Here is a 16,685-nt window from a genome sequence, read left to right as displayed (position 1 = left end):
GTATAAGTTACAGCAACTCATCAGTAGTCAATCGAAGTAGATCATATAAGTGCAATTTTTTACAGTGCAATTTTACAGTTGCAATATTTACAATACACTTTTTGAATGGCATTGCAAAGTACTAATCCACTAATTAAAAATGAAGAGCAATACAATTAGCCTATTTTAACAAGTCATTAAGAAAGATAGAGATAAAAATAATAATTCCAGATAATAAGTTCGATGATAAAGAAAGATACAAAGAAGCCTTTCCAATGTCTCAAAGGACAGAGAGAGTTCCCAGTGGAATTATCATGATCTGAGATTACTGAGTTTGCACAAACACAGCAGAGCCTTTTATCCTAATAGCATATAACAGGATTCATCCTTAAAGATGAGCCCTGTGACCTTACACATACACACATGCCTGTTAAACACATACACTCACACTATTAAAACTGAAAATCCGCTCTCAGCGTGAACAGGAATAAGCAGCTGTTAACAGGATAGAGAGACAAGAGAGATGGAGAAGATGTGGATGGAGAGTGGGATGAGAGTACAGGGATCAGATCATCTGATGAGGAAGGCCTGTAAGGAGATTTTGCTCCATCCACTTTAAAACAAACATTTCTTTTAGACCACCTAATCCTATAAACTAAACAGGATGGGTTCTCTATACTTCCGTTGTTTTCATAGCACACTAATGATAATTTTGATCCCTTCCTCATAATCATTAAACAATCCAAAGGGTTTTTGTATAAAATAAAATAAAATAAAAAAGGAATTCCTTCACAAAACACTTCACATAAGGTGAGAGGAACTGTAACACAACTCAATGGCTAAAAGCATAACATTCAACTCAGTTAACAACATGAATTATTGATGTCTGTCTGGTGCAGAATTTGTGTGTACACTGGAATTAAAAGCCTCCGGTGTCTCCTGTCACACTTGTGTGTGCGTGCACGCGTGCGTGCGTGCTTGCTCTCACTTTCACCTCTATAATAAAAGTTTTAACAATAAAATCGATATAAAATAAAGATGAATAACAAATTTGAATAAATTCTTTACAAAATATATTAATGTAATGTGTGTTCATAATAATTGTTATTTTTATAAATAGCCTATGTGTAATTATTTTGATAGACATTTAAAAAGTTTAGACAGCGCAAATGCAATTAATTTGATGTGTTTTTTTTATATTTTTTTTTTCTTTAAATAAATGTAATTATAGAAAATGTAAACGTTTAGACATTGTAAAGGCATCAGGTTTACACATAAATATGCGTTGGGAATATGTATGTATATTTTAATGTCAACCATTTGTTAATATGGTTTGTTAATATTTATCATGCAATATAACATTATTTAAGATGTATTAAATGTACATGTCATCCTCCCCTTCCCAGTTTAAACTTCCAAATCCTCAAGCGCATCCAATACAAAACATCCCCCTGCCTGATAAAAGGAAAGCGAGGATATCAAGTGTTTCAGTTTGGGTAGGGGAGAGAGAGTCAGGAATTAACGTGAATGTTAAAAGAAAGAGAAATATAAAAAGTAAAGATAAACAAAGAAAGGAGTTACGGATGTTTTCTTACCTTTCTTCCAGCGGAGAACATTACTGAACAGGTAAGAGTTATCTTTAACAGGACATAGGCTACAGAAGTCTGTTTTACTCAGAAATACTTATCTAAAAATTAAAACGAAGTGTAGGTAATTTAATCATAGTCATTTAGATTTAAATAGGTAACGTTTCGTAAGGTAGGCCTATGTTTTATTTTTAAATGTATTTTAAGTTGAAGGTAATGCGCGTATTAAGTGGCTGCAATGAGCTATCCATATTTCTAGAATTATATTTAGTTAATTCTTTATTTTTATTTAATTTCTAAGGACTTAAATTGTTTAAATATAATTTGCTATTTTTTTTGTATTTGATTTTTAAGGAAAAAACTTCGATTGTTTAAATACAGTTTTTAATAAATTGATGTAAATGTTATAAATCTTTCGCTTTTTTCTCTGCCGGTTATAAAGCAGGGATCGGCCTTGTTTATTTAGCAATAGCCTATTTGAATGCAACAAATAATAGGCTATAATCGCGGTATTTTTAACAAGAAATAAACAAAAACACTTGAGAGTTAACATTTTAATTTAAAATCTTTAAAGTATCAAAATACCAAACAAACAACATTATTGAATGGCTTGGCACGGGTGTCAAATAACTCAGATATTGCTTAACTCTAACTTTATAACTCCCTAATTTAACTCAGACTTTATGTTGTAATAACTACAATAATATCCGACAGATGGAGTGCAACTGTAATTCCTCTCTGGGTTACTTTCCTTCGACTCACTGGAACAGAAGTAAGTGTTTGTGTGTGCGTGTGTGTCTGTCTGTGTGTGTGTGAGAGAGAGAGAGTGTGTGTGTGAGAGTGTACCTGGTATAAGTTGTGGATAGGAATACCAGTCATTTTTGACCTTGTGGGGACATTTTGAGATACCCATGATAAAACAAGCTTATAAATCAAAAATAATATGTTTCTTGAAAATCTAAGGTAGCAGAAAGTTTTCTGTGATGGCTGGGGGTTTGGGTTAGGGAAAGGGAATAGAATATACAGTTTGTACTGTATAACAACCATTACATCAATAAAATATCCCCATAAAACATGGAAACCAGAATGTGTGTGTGTGTGTGTGTGTGTGTGTGTGTTCACAACTTTATTTTACCTACAGCTGGTTTTTAACCATCTTCTAATTCAAAGGTCCACAACTTTTTCACAACTAAAAACTTATAGGCCTACAAAAATATTTATTTTGTAAATGTCCCTACCTGTCAGTGAAGCAGTACCCTTTGATATGTATACATTTGGTACCAATATGCACTTTGAATGTACTAAAATGCACTCTATAGTACCACTTTGTACACTCTCAAAACAAACAGCGCTAAATAGCACTAAAAGTGGTTCTTGGCTGGTAATCATAGAGGAACCATTTTAAGTGCCATATGAAGTGTGTAGCACCTGTGTAGAACCATATACTGTAGTGCTATGTACTGTAGAAGCATATGTGTTGCTATGTTGGTGCTATATGTATGGTTCTTCATAGGTGCTATATAGCACTAAAAATGGTTCCTCTATGATTTCGAGCCAAAAAACACTTTTAGTGCTATTTAGCACCGTTTGTTTTTAGAGTGTACCTCTGCGGTCCTATTATGAACTCTTTAGGTGCAAAGTGTACTGCCCAAGTGACAGCTAGGGACGATTTTTGTAACCATTTTTTTCAGACTGTGATGTTAAGCTGTTTAAGACTATATGACTATAATCTGTTCCTCCACAATTTATGTTTGAAGACCTGTACAAATAATGATATAGGCTAATTGAAAATATATATTTAATCTAGCTCTTACTATTACTTATAGGGGTGGTTTCCCGGACAGGGTTTAGCCTAAGCCAGGACTAAGCTTTAATTTAGTTATGAAATATAACTAGTTTTAATAAGCATGCCTTATTAAAAACATTACTGATGTGCATTTTGAGGCAAAACAAAGGGCACTGATGTATTTAAGCTCTTAAATTTATTAAAGTCTAGGACTAGTCTAATCTCTGTCCGAGACACCGCTCCTTACTATGTCTCATGTGAACTAAATTGTTTAGTTTTACTTCATCAGTATGTGACTGTTAGGTAACACTTTATTTCGATAGTACACTTTAGACATTTTACTAATTATAAGTAACTTTGCAACTACTTATCAACTAATCTTTAGAGAATTAGTAAACGGTCTGCTTAATATCTACTAACACTTTATTGTGATGATATCTCAACAGACATTCAACTGTCTATAAGTATCTTTGCAGGTGCATGTCCCTAACCCTAACCCTTACAGTCTACTAATACTCTAATGACAGTTACTGTAGTTGACGTATGGTTGCAAATTAATGAAAGTTAGTTGACATGTAGTTGCAAAGTTATTTATAGTTGGTAGAATGTCTAAAGTGGACTATCAAAATAAAGTGTAAAAGACTGTTATAATTATAAAAAGAAATGTGCATTATTATTATTTTTGCCAAATCAAATGTTTAAAATTAAATGCAAGCCTGCTGTGAATCTTCCACACATATAGGCCTGATTGTTATTTTTGCAGATGAAAGTTGTCCTTGGGAAAATTTCTTTGTAACGTACAGACTATTAAATGTACAAGAACGATGGTTAGCTGAAAGGTTCTTTGGGGAACCAAAAACATAGTTCCTCTGTGGCATTGCTGCAAAGAACCATTTTTCTCAAACCTTTATTTTTAAGAGTTTATTTATCAATGATAATAGGCCACATGAACATCCATATTGATTTTTATTATGCTTTTCACCATCTGTCATATTTAATTGATTGCATGCTTTTATTTTTCAAGCAATACTCTTTGTGATTGGCTAAATAACATTTAGTCTTCTCTCAGCAGTGTTGTTCCCTGACTGGGCGTATAAACCAGCTTGGTCTCCAGGTTCACGGCAGGTGCAGTTATGGCACTTCCTGTTAGAGCTGCTGGGGGGTGGAGAGGGCGGAGCTATTACATGGGGCAGCGAGTGGGGTGAGTTTGTGATCAGAGACCCAGAGAGATTGGCTAAATTGTGGGGGGAGAGGAAGGGCAAGCCACACATGAATTACGACAAACTCAGCAGAGCTTTAAGGTACATGCACAGATGCAGAGATCCATACCCATTTTTTATGTACTCTGTTTGTGTGATGACACTGATCTACATTAATGTCTATTTTATGACCAGGTATTACTATAATAAGCGAATTTTGCACAAGACCAAAGGGAAACGTTTTACCTACAAGTTTAACTTCAGTAAATTGATCTTGGTGAATTACCCAAGTCTTCCAACCTGCTCACAGGTATAAAGTGAAAGTGCTTATTTCATCATTATTAAACTGCACATTGTCATTTTTCATTTAAAAATATTTCTTCTCCGTCTTCTCAACTACAGACTACAGCAGCTCTCCCGTATTTTTCTTCACAGTTGCCCATCTACAAGCATGCTAGTGACTTGGGTAAGAGTGTCGTTGCTGAAGATTACAAATACAGTTTATCTTACAATTAAAAATACAAAGTACGAATACATTCATGCTAGTGCTGGATCAGGCAATTTATATTAAAATATTTTAACCTTCTCTATTTTTTTATGTGTGCATGTTTATGTTTTCTTTTGGCAGGTGTGCAGTCAGTTTCTCATCCACTTCTGCAACCCTACTGCTTCCCCAAACCATTTCCCTTTCACCAGGCACATCCAATCGAGAGGCAGTTTCCCTTTTTTCTGGACAGTCTCCATCGGGGGCAAATCTATCATCCTGTCTGTCACCCGTCAACTCCACCCTACAATGTAGCCAAACTTTTAACTACTGAGCAATTAAAAGTCGCACAGTGTGGCCTCACAACAGAGTCATTGGATTACGAAAAGACAAAAACATTGAAAAAATGTATATCATGAGGACTCGTAGGCTTGTATCTAAAAAGATAGGTTTGATTACTATTACTAGTGTTATTCTTGTTTTTGTAATTTCGTGTCCTTGTTCACAGGTTTACAATTGAGCACTTTATATATTTGACACTATACTGTTTAACATTAAAGAGATTAACCAATAAATACCTGTGTAATAATGCAATAAATGGAATTCATATACATCATATTTTGTTACACTTAATAGTGTTTGCACTTCATTTGATGATTGCAAATGTCAATAATAACACAACAATTATTTGCTGTGGCTTTAACTTTCACATTTCTACCCAGACTATCTGGATATCATCACATGGAAGACCTTGGATGACTACCTGAGTAGATTTACATGTTCTACATGAAAAAATATTATGATAAATAATACAATGAACGACAGAAAAATAATAAAAGTTTGTGAATAAAAATAAACATTGTATGTTTTGAAGATTCCCCACACTCAAAGGGGCAGTTTCCAGACAGGGATTCGACTAGTCCTAGACTAAAATAAATGTAAGAGCTGTCCAAACTGAAAACAACTTGCACTGACATATCTTATAATACATCAGTGCCCTTTGTTTTGTCTCAAAATGCACACAAATAATGTTTTTAGTAAGGCATGTTTGTTAAAACTTAATATATTTCCTAATTAAACTAAGGCCTAGTCCTGGTTTAAGCTAATCCCTGTCCGGGAAACCGCCCCAACATTGTGCTGGGTTATTCTTAATCCAATGCTGGGTAAATATTGGACAGAACACATGTTGGGTTATTCCATAACATGCGTTCTGTCCAAAATGTATCTAGCATTGGGTTAAACTTAACCAAGCAATATCTAAAGGTGCAGTGTGTAGATTTGAGCAGCATTTAGTGGTGAGGTTGCGAATTGCACCCCTCCCTTTCAAAGCACATAGAGAAGCTACGATAGCCATCACAGGACAGACATGTCATCATCTGAGACAACGTAGTGACAAACGCGCTCTGTAGAGCAATTTGTCCTTTTAGGGCTACTGTAGAATCATTGCGGTGCAAAATGGCGGCTGGGGACCTGCAGTGCATGTAGATAAAATGGCTTATTCTAACTTATACTTATAATATACTTATCTATATTATATTGCATTGCTGTCAAAAGATCCTTCTAAAATGTACACACTGCACCTTTAAATTGAGAATGATAGATCCAACTATGGATCTCTCTCTCCGTCAGGAAATGACTAAATTTGTAATATCAACTCTGTTGTGAGTTAATATCTAATCAACTGCGAGGCAGATACAGAGATGAAGGAAAACACAGCAAGCAGGACACAAAGTGATGTAAAGATGGTTTATTGAATAATCTTTGCTTTAATGCTCAGTTTAGCTTTGTCGATGGTCTGAATATAATGTCTTCTGACTAGAAGCAGGTTTAGCAGGTGTTATTATACCAAACACAGCACCAACATACATTTTTAACGATATTAAGAAAAGTAATGTAGAATAACTAGATAGAATGAAATTAATACAATACAAAGAAAACTAAAAATAAAAGGAAATGATCAAATGAATGAATGAACATACAAAGCAGAAACTAAAAGTGAAAGCAAAAGTTGCAGGTTACTTTTATTTTATTTTATTTTATTTATTTACCCTTGTCTCTTTATTTGTTCTTCAAACCCTGTTTTTTAATTGTCGTTTTAGGTTTGTCTGGTTATGGGAGTGGATAGTCACCACTTCTTCAAGCTTAAAAGTACCCAAAACTGTTAAAGAAATGCCCCGGTCTCCACCCACTCCAACCTTTCAAGCTTCAAGAGGGCCCATAAGTGTTAAATAACTTGTGTAATATAGTTTAAGTGTCCTGAAGAAATTTATTTTTTTCTTTCTTGGGGTGGATATCACTGTTGTTTCTGTTATTTGACTGTATTTATAGTTAAACACCCCAAAACTGCTAATCAAAAGTCCAAACACAGAGAATGTGCACTGAAAGAGAGGCACAGGTCAAGACTTTCATCAAATAATGGATTATTATTTGGAGTTTTTATTTATTGAGTTTTTTGTTCAATACTTCTTTCACTATAGAAAAAAGTTTACATAATGGTGCCTTTTCTGTTGTTGGGGTGGTCACCTCAAAGATACCTTTTTGTACCTTTATGGGTACAGTGTAAAAAAAAAATCCGTAGAAATCACAATGTTATTGCAGCTGGGTTGCCGGTAATTTACCGTAGATTTAAATTTATGTTATTTACTGGCAAGAGTTTGTTCAAAGTTAAATAAATTTTAAATATTAACAAGTCTTATCTTATATCTTTATAGAATAAAACTATACAATAACAGCCTCATGCAAAGCATTCTGGGAACCAGAAATCATCATCAACCTTTTTCGGTTTTTTGCTCCAGATTTTGTTTCCCAGAATGTTTTGCCTGATGCTGTTTTTTTTAGTTTTACTCTGTAAAGATAAAGACTTGTAAATGTTTAATGTTCATTTAACTCTGAACAAAATGTTGCCAGTAAAAAACATAAATGTAAATCTACGGTAAGTTACCGGCAACCCAGCTGCAATTTCTACAGAATTTTTTTTACAGTGACAACAAATTTAAAAGTTGTACCTTTTGGGGTACAATATTATACCCTAATGAGCTATTGTGTACGTTAAGAATCAATTTTATACCAGTTAAAATTTAGAGGTACAATCTTTAAAGGTACACAATATATCCTTCATGTACAGTAATGTACCCCAAAACATACAACATTGTATTATGTTTAGTATAGGTACACAATGGTTCCTTAGGGTATCACCCCAGCGACCAAAAAGGTAAAGTTTTAAACTTTTTTCAGTGATAGGTCCTTTTGGATTGTGTTTATAGCAATCACTGTAACATTAAATTCAGAATTTTTAACAATGTCTATATTTCTGTGGGCATTTTTGTGTTTTCTTTTGGCAGGTATGCAACTTTTTATCTCTATGAAGTTTGCCTTTTTTTGGGAAAAGAACCACAGTGTGGCCTCACAACACATTCTCTGCATTACAACCAGACAAAAACTGAGAACACGTATCGGAAGAAAACTACAATATATTTTATAATTAGTGGAATTTTATTTTTTGTCAGGTTCACATGTATACAGAGCACTTTACATTATGTATTTCATATTGTACTGTTAAACATAAATAGAATATTAACTAATAAATATATCTGAAAGTTTTTTGTCAGAAAAAATTTAAAAAACATAAAACAATCTGTCTGATAACACATTAAATGAAACAATTTCATAATATAATTCATTTTTTTTACAGTTAATAGTGTCTGATTTGATCAATTGCTCATTTGATTAATTTCTGATTATTTTTGTCTATCTATCTGCTTGCCTGTCTGTCTGTCTTTATAATTTGTAAAAGAGATCATACAGTCTAAAGTAATATACAAATCATGAGAAAATAAATATACAGATACATAAAAAAATGAAGATTCCTTGTATAGGGTTACGATGCCTTTCACTCCCACTTTGACAATGAACAGGGTCTCCTGAACTCCTGCCCAAACTCATGGATCCATTTGTTAGCCACTAAAAAAAAAAAAACATTTAATTTTACTAATAAGAAATGCTTGATCATTCAATCAGTGTCACAAACAACAAAGTTTAAAATACAAAATAATTTTAAAATATTTCAGATATATTTATTATTAATATTCAAACTTACCCCATTTATTACCCACTAAGACAGGGCATCCAGCATGATTTATTCTTAAATCCACATCACCATTTTTTTTAAGGTTGTACCAAAACACAGCTGAACCCTGAAAGAGCACAGAATGGTGGTAAACATTTTACCGCAATAACAGTAATATACTGTGTGGAGTGTTACCGAAAGGGTTTACCTTTTTAGGTTGCAGTGCAACTCCAACTTTAGGAAACACAGTGGCGCCCCCGATCTTGACATCACTCATCTACAGGAGGAGCATATCAATACATTTCTATATGGATTTTTAAACACAGACAAAAATCTTTTTTCAGACAGTGGTACCTTAACCTACATAAATATGGAATGTAGCAATCCTTTCATTCTCGTCAAACTGTGGGATGAATTTGTTTTCAGATTAGCTTGCATTAGTTTGGTCAATATGTAATCAAGCTCTCAATGACAAATAATTTCAGAATAAAGATCGTACCCCTGCATCATAATGTGGTTCATGTCCGCCACCTATCCCATAATTCTGAACCTGAAAATGAATGCATCACTCAAGAGTTCTGATTGAAATAAAAATGATATTTACAACTGTTTTGTCAAGGTAATATAGCTAAATATAAAATTATCATTATATTAAACAGTATACTGTGGCAAGAGTTACAGCATGCAAGTTGATTTTGTTGATAATGTTATCAACAGTGTTGGGGGTAACGCATTACAAGTAACGTGCATTACGTAATAATATTACTTTTCTGAAGTAACCAGTAAAGCAATGCATGACTTTTTAAATGTACACATTAATATTTGAGTTACTTTTTCAAAAAAGGAATGCAAGAAATATGCAATTTCTGAATGCAAAACTTTCAGTCTTTAAAAACACCTTCAAGGCCTGAAAGAGATCAATGCTCAGCCAACTAAAAAGTAACGTAAGCATTACTTTCATGAAAAGTAACTAAGTAACGCAATTAGTTACTATTTTTGGGAGTAACTTAATACTGTAATGCATTACTTTTAAAAGTAACTGTCCCCAACACTGGTAATCAAGACATGTTTGCAAAGGTTTACATGTGTTTAACTAGGACAGCGAAAGAGTTTCCACACTGTAAACATAAAGTTTTTTAAATAAGAGTGTACGTGTAGCTCTTCAGCTGTTTCCATAGAGAGTCCTGTAGCATCCGCGACCCTTTGATTGACTCGAACAACCACAGTGTCGTCTTCATCCAGGAAAACGCTGAAAATAAAAGGAGTTTTCATCCCACTTTTGAAACAAAATAAATGTTGAACTCTTTAAACAATGCTCTTTCTCAGTAATAACACGATTATTACCTTTGAGAAACAAGGATATTTGAGATGCCTGATTTAGTCACAGTCCTGGAAAGCTATGGGTCACAAAACAAGAATAAACCATCATGTATACAATGAAAAGCAGCACATCTATTAACAAAATTTCTGTGAGTTCTTGTTTTGTGTGTGTGTTAGATATTCACCAAAGGTCTCGAGAGATTCTTCAGGATCTCAATCTCGTTGTCTGATATTATGTCATGAAATCTGATGATCCGGGGTTCATTCCACTCCACCTCTTCTTTTAGTGGGGCCAGAATCAGCCTGGGGTTTCCTCCACCTGTGCTGTACCTACAGGACAGTGCTCTCTGCCTTCTGGAGGTCTGGTTTTTAAAATATAAAATACTTTAATAACCAATTAACACATAAAAGCAGCTTTACATTTATTGTTTGCAATTTAATGCCAAATAATGGTTTAAACTTGAAAATTGGACTTGCCTTCTGGTGAACATTTCCCCTGCACAATGCTTCATAGGAGTTATGTGACTTTGTACTCAGTTTGTTTATATTAGGGTAGTATGAAACTGAAGATTGTTGAAGGGTTCTGTACGACTTCAATAAATGTTTAACTTTATCATTAGTTGGGTCTAGGAGAAAAAATAAGAAGAAAAGACAGCAGTAAATGTATGCCTCAGATTTAGTTATCTCTGTTATTTGGTTACTTCTGGTTCTCTGATTTGATTGGACAGGTGAAATTTTTTGTAAAGCAGCAATGGGACATATTTTGTCCAAAACACAAGATAACTGTTATATAAAAGCAATATTACATTAAGTGAATATAAGCATGATTTCATGCAGTCTCATAGACGGTTTCAGCGGTAACAATTCAATTCAATTTTATTTATGTAGCGCTTTTCACAATTGGTAATTGTTTCAAAGCAGCTTTACATTAATAGAAGGTGAACCGCGAGGGCGTGATCCCGGATGGTGATTCACGAGAGTGTGTGTCCCTGGATGGTGAACCGCGAACTGTGTGATCCCGGATGGGGATCCATGAGGGTGTGATCCCAACGGTGAGCTGTGAGGGCGTGATCCCGGACAGGGAGCTGCGAGGATGTGTATCGCAGACGGTGAGCCTCAAGTGTGTGTCCCTGGATGGTGAGCCGCGAAGTGCGTGATCCCGGACGGGGAACCGCGAGGGTGTGTTCCTGGGCGGTTAGCCATGGTGGGCTTCCTTGAACATTCTGTCCCATTCCAAATTCGCCTCGGACAACTTCGTCTCGACCAGTGGTTCTGTTCTGAGCCACGGTTGGCTTTGGTGGCTGGGTTTCACATGAACCCATTCCAAGTCCCCCAGTCATACCTGCCTGGACTCCGGCTCTACTTTTATTGTATCCCCTGATCAAGGACTAATTCCCTACCTTGCCCACCCATCCTGAACATTCTTGTACATTCATGTTTGATGTTTATATTGTTCCCTGACCTATTGTTCTGTATTTATTCTTGCCCCGATTTGTTAAATGTATTGTGTCCTTGATCTCTCATTTTGTCTTGTTGGTTGTGTGTGCCCTTTTGGGACGCCAGGTGGCGTCCCTTGAGGGAGGGCTACTGTCATGGTCCTGCCTTCCTGTCATAGTTTTTGTTCCTTTTGGCAGGATCATGACAGCCCCATGTGTTTTGTGTGGTAGCACATGGCTTTTGTGCTGCTTCCCTGTCTCGTCTTCTGACCCCGCCCCCTCGTCTCCTTGTTAATTATCCCATTATTGTTTAATTCATATCACCTGCTACCTCATAATTTACTCTCCTATTTAGTGCCCTTTGCTGGGTCCAAAACGGCCTACTACATACTATATAGTACGCGAAAAGCAGTAGGCGAGGCGAGTAGTATGTCCGAATACATAGTATTCGAAAAACAGTATGCGAAAAGTACCCGGATGACCTACTACTTCCGGTTAGATTTTGCAGTTTGCATACGATGGACGCTTCACTATCCCATGATGCCCCGGACGAGGAGTTATCCAACGAAGAAGAAGAGGCACGCGGCTGTTTTCGCGCTGAAATGACATAACGTGATGACGTCGTATGTCACGTGATGTAGTAACATGGCGGATGTAGTACGTCCGAATCTCATTCATACTACCCGGATACAGTACCTACTGTTTTAACGCCAAGTAAGTAGGTACTTCATCTAATTCAGTACCTACTTTACAGTATGCGGTTTCGGAAGCAGCCCTTGTGTTTGCTGTCCTGTGCTGGTTCGTTTTGTCTCATGTATGCCATGTTTCCTGTCTTGTCAGTAATTTTGCCCCCTCGTGGGCCTTTTGTTATTGTTATTAAAGTTTTGGGTTAAAAGTCTGCATCTGGGTTCTCCGCCTCGTGATTCCTGACAGGTACAGCCCCAGTGACAGAAAAGGTACAGATTTATACCTTTATTTCTGACAGTGTGGTAAAATGAATGTGTCCGATAAAAACGTCTATAAATAAATGATAGTCATGCTGATATACAATATATATCACTCTCATTCATGTGATAATGATAAAAAAAATTCATTGTTAGCACATATTCGACTCACCCAGATTTAGAAGCTGTTTGGTGTAGTTTATTGCCACAGGTAGACTTCCAAACTTATATGCTGAGGTGCCCAGGTAAGAAAGCAAAAGTTCCTTAGTAACAACTCGTATTGAAGGTCTGGAGTCTGGATTATTTAGCATTTTCAGACTGTATAGAAACCAGTGAAATGCAAGCTGAAATTTGTCCTGCTTATAAGCGATATACCCCACATGGTAAGCTTCGTCCTCACCGAAAAACGTTCCTGTAAAATTATTGTAGTTGATTTGTGAAAACATGCAACAGAGGGAACGACAAACCGTAACTTTACATTATTGCAGACATTTCACCTTTTACGATGTCTTCTGGGGAGAGTTTGTAGATCTCTTGCAGACTAATAAGTCCTAAAGCTGCACCCTCAATATCTTCATTTGATGGGATATTTAGTATATCTGAGTGCAGTATTACTTGAAATTCTACAAGATTAACACAAAAACAAAACTTTAATAAAAAAAGGAAATTTTGATAACATGAAGATTTCAGATGTAAAACCCGCTTCTTGTAATTTTTTAAAATCAGACACTAGATGGTATTTCTGAATGGCCTGAGGGGATTAAGCCGATTAGATGCTAGGTATTTGATAAATGTATACGTGCCATGAGCATTCGGTTACAATCATTATCTCATTTGTTTGACGCAGGACCCTGTCAGATGCTTTTGCATCTGAACTTTTTTAATATAGCTAAAAATAACCCACCTTCATAAATACTCCGTTTAGTGGAGTTTACCATAGTCACCCATTCAATTCTCATTCGTTGTATGAGTTTGAAAGCTGCAACAGGGTTACTCATGGTTTCCTCAGAGTCCTCAGAGTTTGAGAGCTGCGTAAGAAGCTCAAGAATGCTGCATTGAAGATAAAGATACATTCTTTCAACATTACATCATCCTTGAAAACAGCGTACACTATCAGAAAAAATGCAGCTGTCACTGAGGCTGTACTTATTCAAAACTTAAACCTTTGCAATGTGTGCATATCTGAACCTAATTCTAAATATTGAAAGGGTACTGCCCCAGTGAAAGCTGGGGTACATATTTTGATATTTTTTCTAACAAGTAAGATTGTTAATCATCCACAACTGATTATGTAAACACTTCTGCAGTTTTTTAAATATATTTTTATGGCAATGTTTCTTGAAGTCAAATGTGTAATGTATGATTATTTTACCCTTTGAGTACGTTTAAATTTTTTTCCTCAATAGTTATATAGTTCCTGAAGATCTTCAGAAGGTATCTCTCTTCCTCCACGAGCTGCATGACTTGATCTTTTTCAAACACAGTACAACAATTAATTGTACAGTAGCAGTTTTTAATAACAAAAATGCATCTGTGTATGAATGTGTGAGTGAATGGGTGAATTTGAGGCTAATTGTAAAGCGCTTTGGATGGCCATGGGTCTGTTAAAGGCGCTACATAAATGCAGTCCATTTACCATAAGAAAACTGTAATTCAAATTAATGGATATTATAACAGATGTAACAGGGACAGAGATCACTTACATTTACCTTTCACTACAATAGGGTTGTAACATTAGTAAATCTTCAACATGATGTAACAATTTCCTTTTTAATGTTTGTTAATGGCAACACAATTTGTCTTGGTTTATTTATTTTGCATTAACTAATGTTAACAGCTACAGCTCACAATTTAAAAAATGTATTAGTAAATATATTAGAAATGTAATTAAATGTATAAGTAATATGAACAGAGATGAATAAATGCTGTAGAAGTATTGTTCTTTTTTAGTAGGGATGCATCGATAGGATTTTTGCAGATACCAATTTAAACAAACAACTATATTGACCGATACCATATACCGATATTAAAGAGTAACTAAACCCCTGGTCAGAGCTTGACTCCGCCCACTGGCAATATTTGAAAAATGCAAGAAAAGTGGGCAGACCCCAACGGAGATAGAGGGGACGAACTAAGTGTGTGGTAAGATCGTAACAAGGGCGTGGTGAGCTTGAACCTGCTTACGTCACGAGTCATTTTTTGGACCCAACATCCAATAGGAAAATTCAACTGCAGTAGCCACCGTTTAACCTGAAGAGGGCAGCACTGAGACGTTTTTACACCATATATTGTAGTATTGAAACACTTTATATCCAAATGTCAAAAAACTTACTAAAATCAATGAACAGCACTAATAAAGCATCATTCTTACAGATCATTAACTAAAAAAAGTTGGTTTAGGGTTTAGTTACTCTTTAAACACTGGTATACAATACTATAAAGTTGGCCTATTAGCTAGTTTATTTCTGCAATAAATTATTTTATTTACTGAACATGGATTGGATATATTTAACATTTAACTGACCAACATAATAAAAGAGGCAAAAAGCAAAATAAAATTTTGGCGATTTTTGGTCTTTATACGAGATTTTGAAAAAAGCCCAGACCGCAGACATTTCCCTAAATACTCTCTGATTGCATGGCTCATGTGAATGAATAATCTCTCACGTGATTTAACTATGTGATTTACTATTTTTCCCCCATCGCACTTCTGACAAACTATTATTTGTACAGATTTTATTTTTTGGGGGGGGGACATTTAACTATTTTGATAATTATATATTTTTTAAATGCTGGATTATGCAACAGACATGAAACGTATTGCCTTCACGCAGTTAATTAATAAACAATCGATATTTGCCAATATTTCGACGGTTCAAAATTCATAAAAAATTTGCCGATACATATCGGTGGCCGATACATAGGTGCATCACTAATTGTTAGTTTTTTATTCACTGTAAAAAAAAAATCCGTAGAAATTGCAGCTGGGTTGCCGGTAATTTATCGTAGATTTTGTTCAAAGTTAAATGAAAATTAAACATTTACAAGTCTTTGTCTTTACAGAGTAAAACTAAAAAAACAGCATCAAGCAAAACATTCTGTGAAACAAAATCTGAAGCAAAAAACAGAAAAAGGTTGATGATGATTTCTGGTTCCCAGAATGCTTTGCATGAGGCTGTTATTGTATAGTTTTATTCTGTAAAGATATAATATAAGACTTGTTAATATTTAAAATGTATTTAACTTTGAACAAACTCTTGCCAGTAAATAACATAAATGTAAATCCACGGTAAATTACCGGCAACCCAGCTGCAATAACATTGTAATTTTAACATGTGTAATTTTTTTTACAGTGTAGCTTATCTACAGTGCTTATTGTAAAGTGTTAGCACATTTAAAAAAAAATAACATTAATGTATGTGTATTTATTTAACTCAAAAGTAATAACATAAATTCATTTTCTTAGAAGGGAATAAATAGAAACAGGAGATCAATAAAAACGTTGTATTAAAAATGGTCAATAATGTAAATTGTTAAAATAATAATATCAAAGAAACACTAATATACCTGTTGATGAAAAGATTTCATTCTCAGCAGCAGAAACAATCCAGACACATGCCACAAATGATAATAGTTGCATTATTACCTTCATGTTTTTGAAACCACAAAACATGTCAGCAGTCACAGTATGCATCTGTAACTGTACTGACATTGTTTAAATAAAAATCATCTTAAGACACACCTACATCTGACAGTTCTGAGAAAGCAAAAGCAAAACTGAACAATCACCTATTGTGAAACAAAATATGTTTAGATTCTTATATGTAATTAGTTATTGCATATTCATATAACAATGCTGTAATGGTTACCTAACAGTGTCTATTC

General features: G+C 34.9%; 2 protein-coding genes across 2 annotated transcripts; one reads left to right on the top strand and one right to left on the bottom strand.

Annotated features, from left to right (window-relative positions):
- The first annotated feature begins 502 nt into the window (after positions 1-502).
- LOC135744342 (ETS translocation variant 3) lies at positions 503-5,691 on the top strand. Its single transcript, XM_065262378.2, has 5 exons — positions 503-569; positions 4,424-4,652; positions 4,746-4,860; positions 4,953-5,016; positions 5,179-5,691. Exons 1-5 carry the CDS (start codon positions 503-505, stop codon positions 5,451-5,453), a joined length of 750 nt encoding a protein of 249 aa, XP_065118450.2. The 3' UTR covers positions 5,454-5,691.
- A 3,029-nt stretch (positions 5,692-8,720) lies between these two features.
- LOC135744171 (prolyl 4-hydroxylase subunit alpha-1-like) lies at positions 8,721-16,483 on the bottom strand. The gene is made up of 14 exons (XM_065262140.1): positions 16,368-16,483; positions 14,173-14,269; positions 13,705-13,850; positions 13,298-13,423; positions 12,973-13,212; positions 10,898-11,046; positions 10,606-10,782; positions 10,445-10,497; positions 10,253-10,349; positions 9,600-9,650; positions 9,465-9,503; positions 9,309-9,377; positions 9,131-9,227; positions 8,721-8,994 (listed from the first exon to the last, which is right to left on the bottom strand). Exons 1-14 carry the CDS (start codon positions 16,471-16,473, stop codon positions 8,924-8,926), a joined length of 1,518 nt encoding a protein of 505 aa, XP_065118212.1. The 5' UTR covers positions 16,474-16,483; the 3' UTR covers positions 8,721-8,923.
- Positions 16,484-16,685: the final 202 nt, after the last annotated feature.

This window comes from Paramisgurnus dabryanus, chromosome 6 (genome assembly GCF_030506205.2).
Source record: "Paramisgurnus dabryanus chromosome 6, PD_genome_1.1, whole genome shotgun sequence".
NCBI lineage: Eukaryota > Metazoa > Chordata > Actinopteri > Cypriniformes > Cobitidae > Paramisgurnus > Paramisgurnus dabryanus.
The sequence above is the reverse complement of the archived record's forward strand: the minus strand, read 5'-3'. Positions and strand labels throughout refer to the sequence as shown.

Coding starts and splice junctions, on each gene's coding strand:
- LOC135744171 (XM_065262140.1), bottom strand. CDS start 16,473: ATGTTTTGTGGTTTCAAAAACATGAAGGTAATAATGCAACTATTATCA. Junction 9,651..10,252: donor AAACAGCTGAAGAGCTACAC/GTACACTCTTAT, acceptor ATTCATTTTCAG/GTTCAGAATTATGGGATAGG. Junction 9,504..9,599: donor AACCACATTATGATGCAGGG/GTACGATCTTTA, acceptor TTCATCCCACAG/TTTGACGAGAATGAAAGGAT.
- LOC135744342 (XM_065262378.2), top strand. CDS start 503: ATGGAGAAGATGTGGATGGAGAGTGGGATGAGAGTACAGGGATCAGAT. Junction 4,653..4,745: donor AAACTCAGCAGAGCTTTAAG/GTACATGCACAG, acceptor TTTTATGACCAG/GTATTACTATAATAAGCGAA. Junction 5,017..5,178: donor CAAGCATGCTAGTGACTTGG/GTAAGAGTGTCG, acceptor TTCTTTTGGCAG/GTGTGCAGTCAGTTTCTCAT.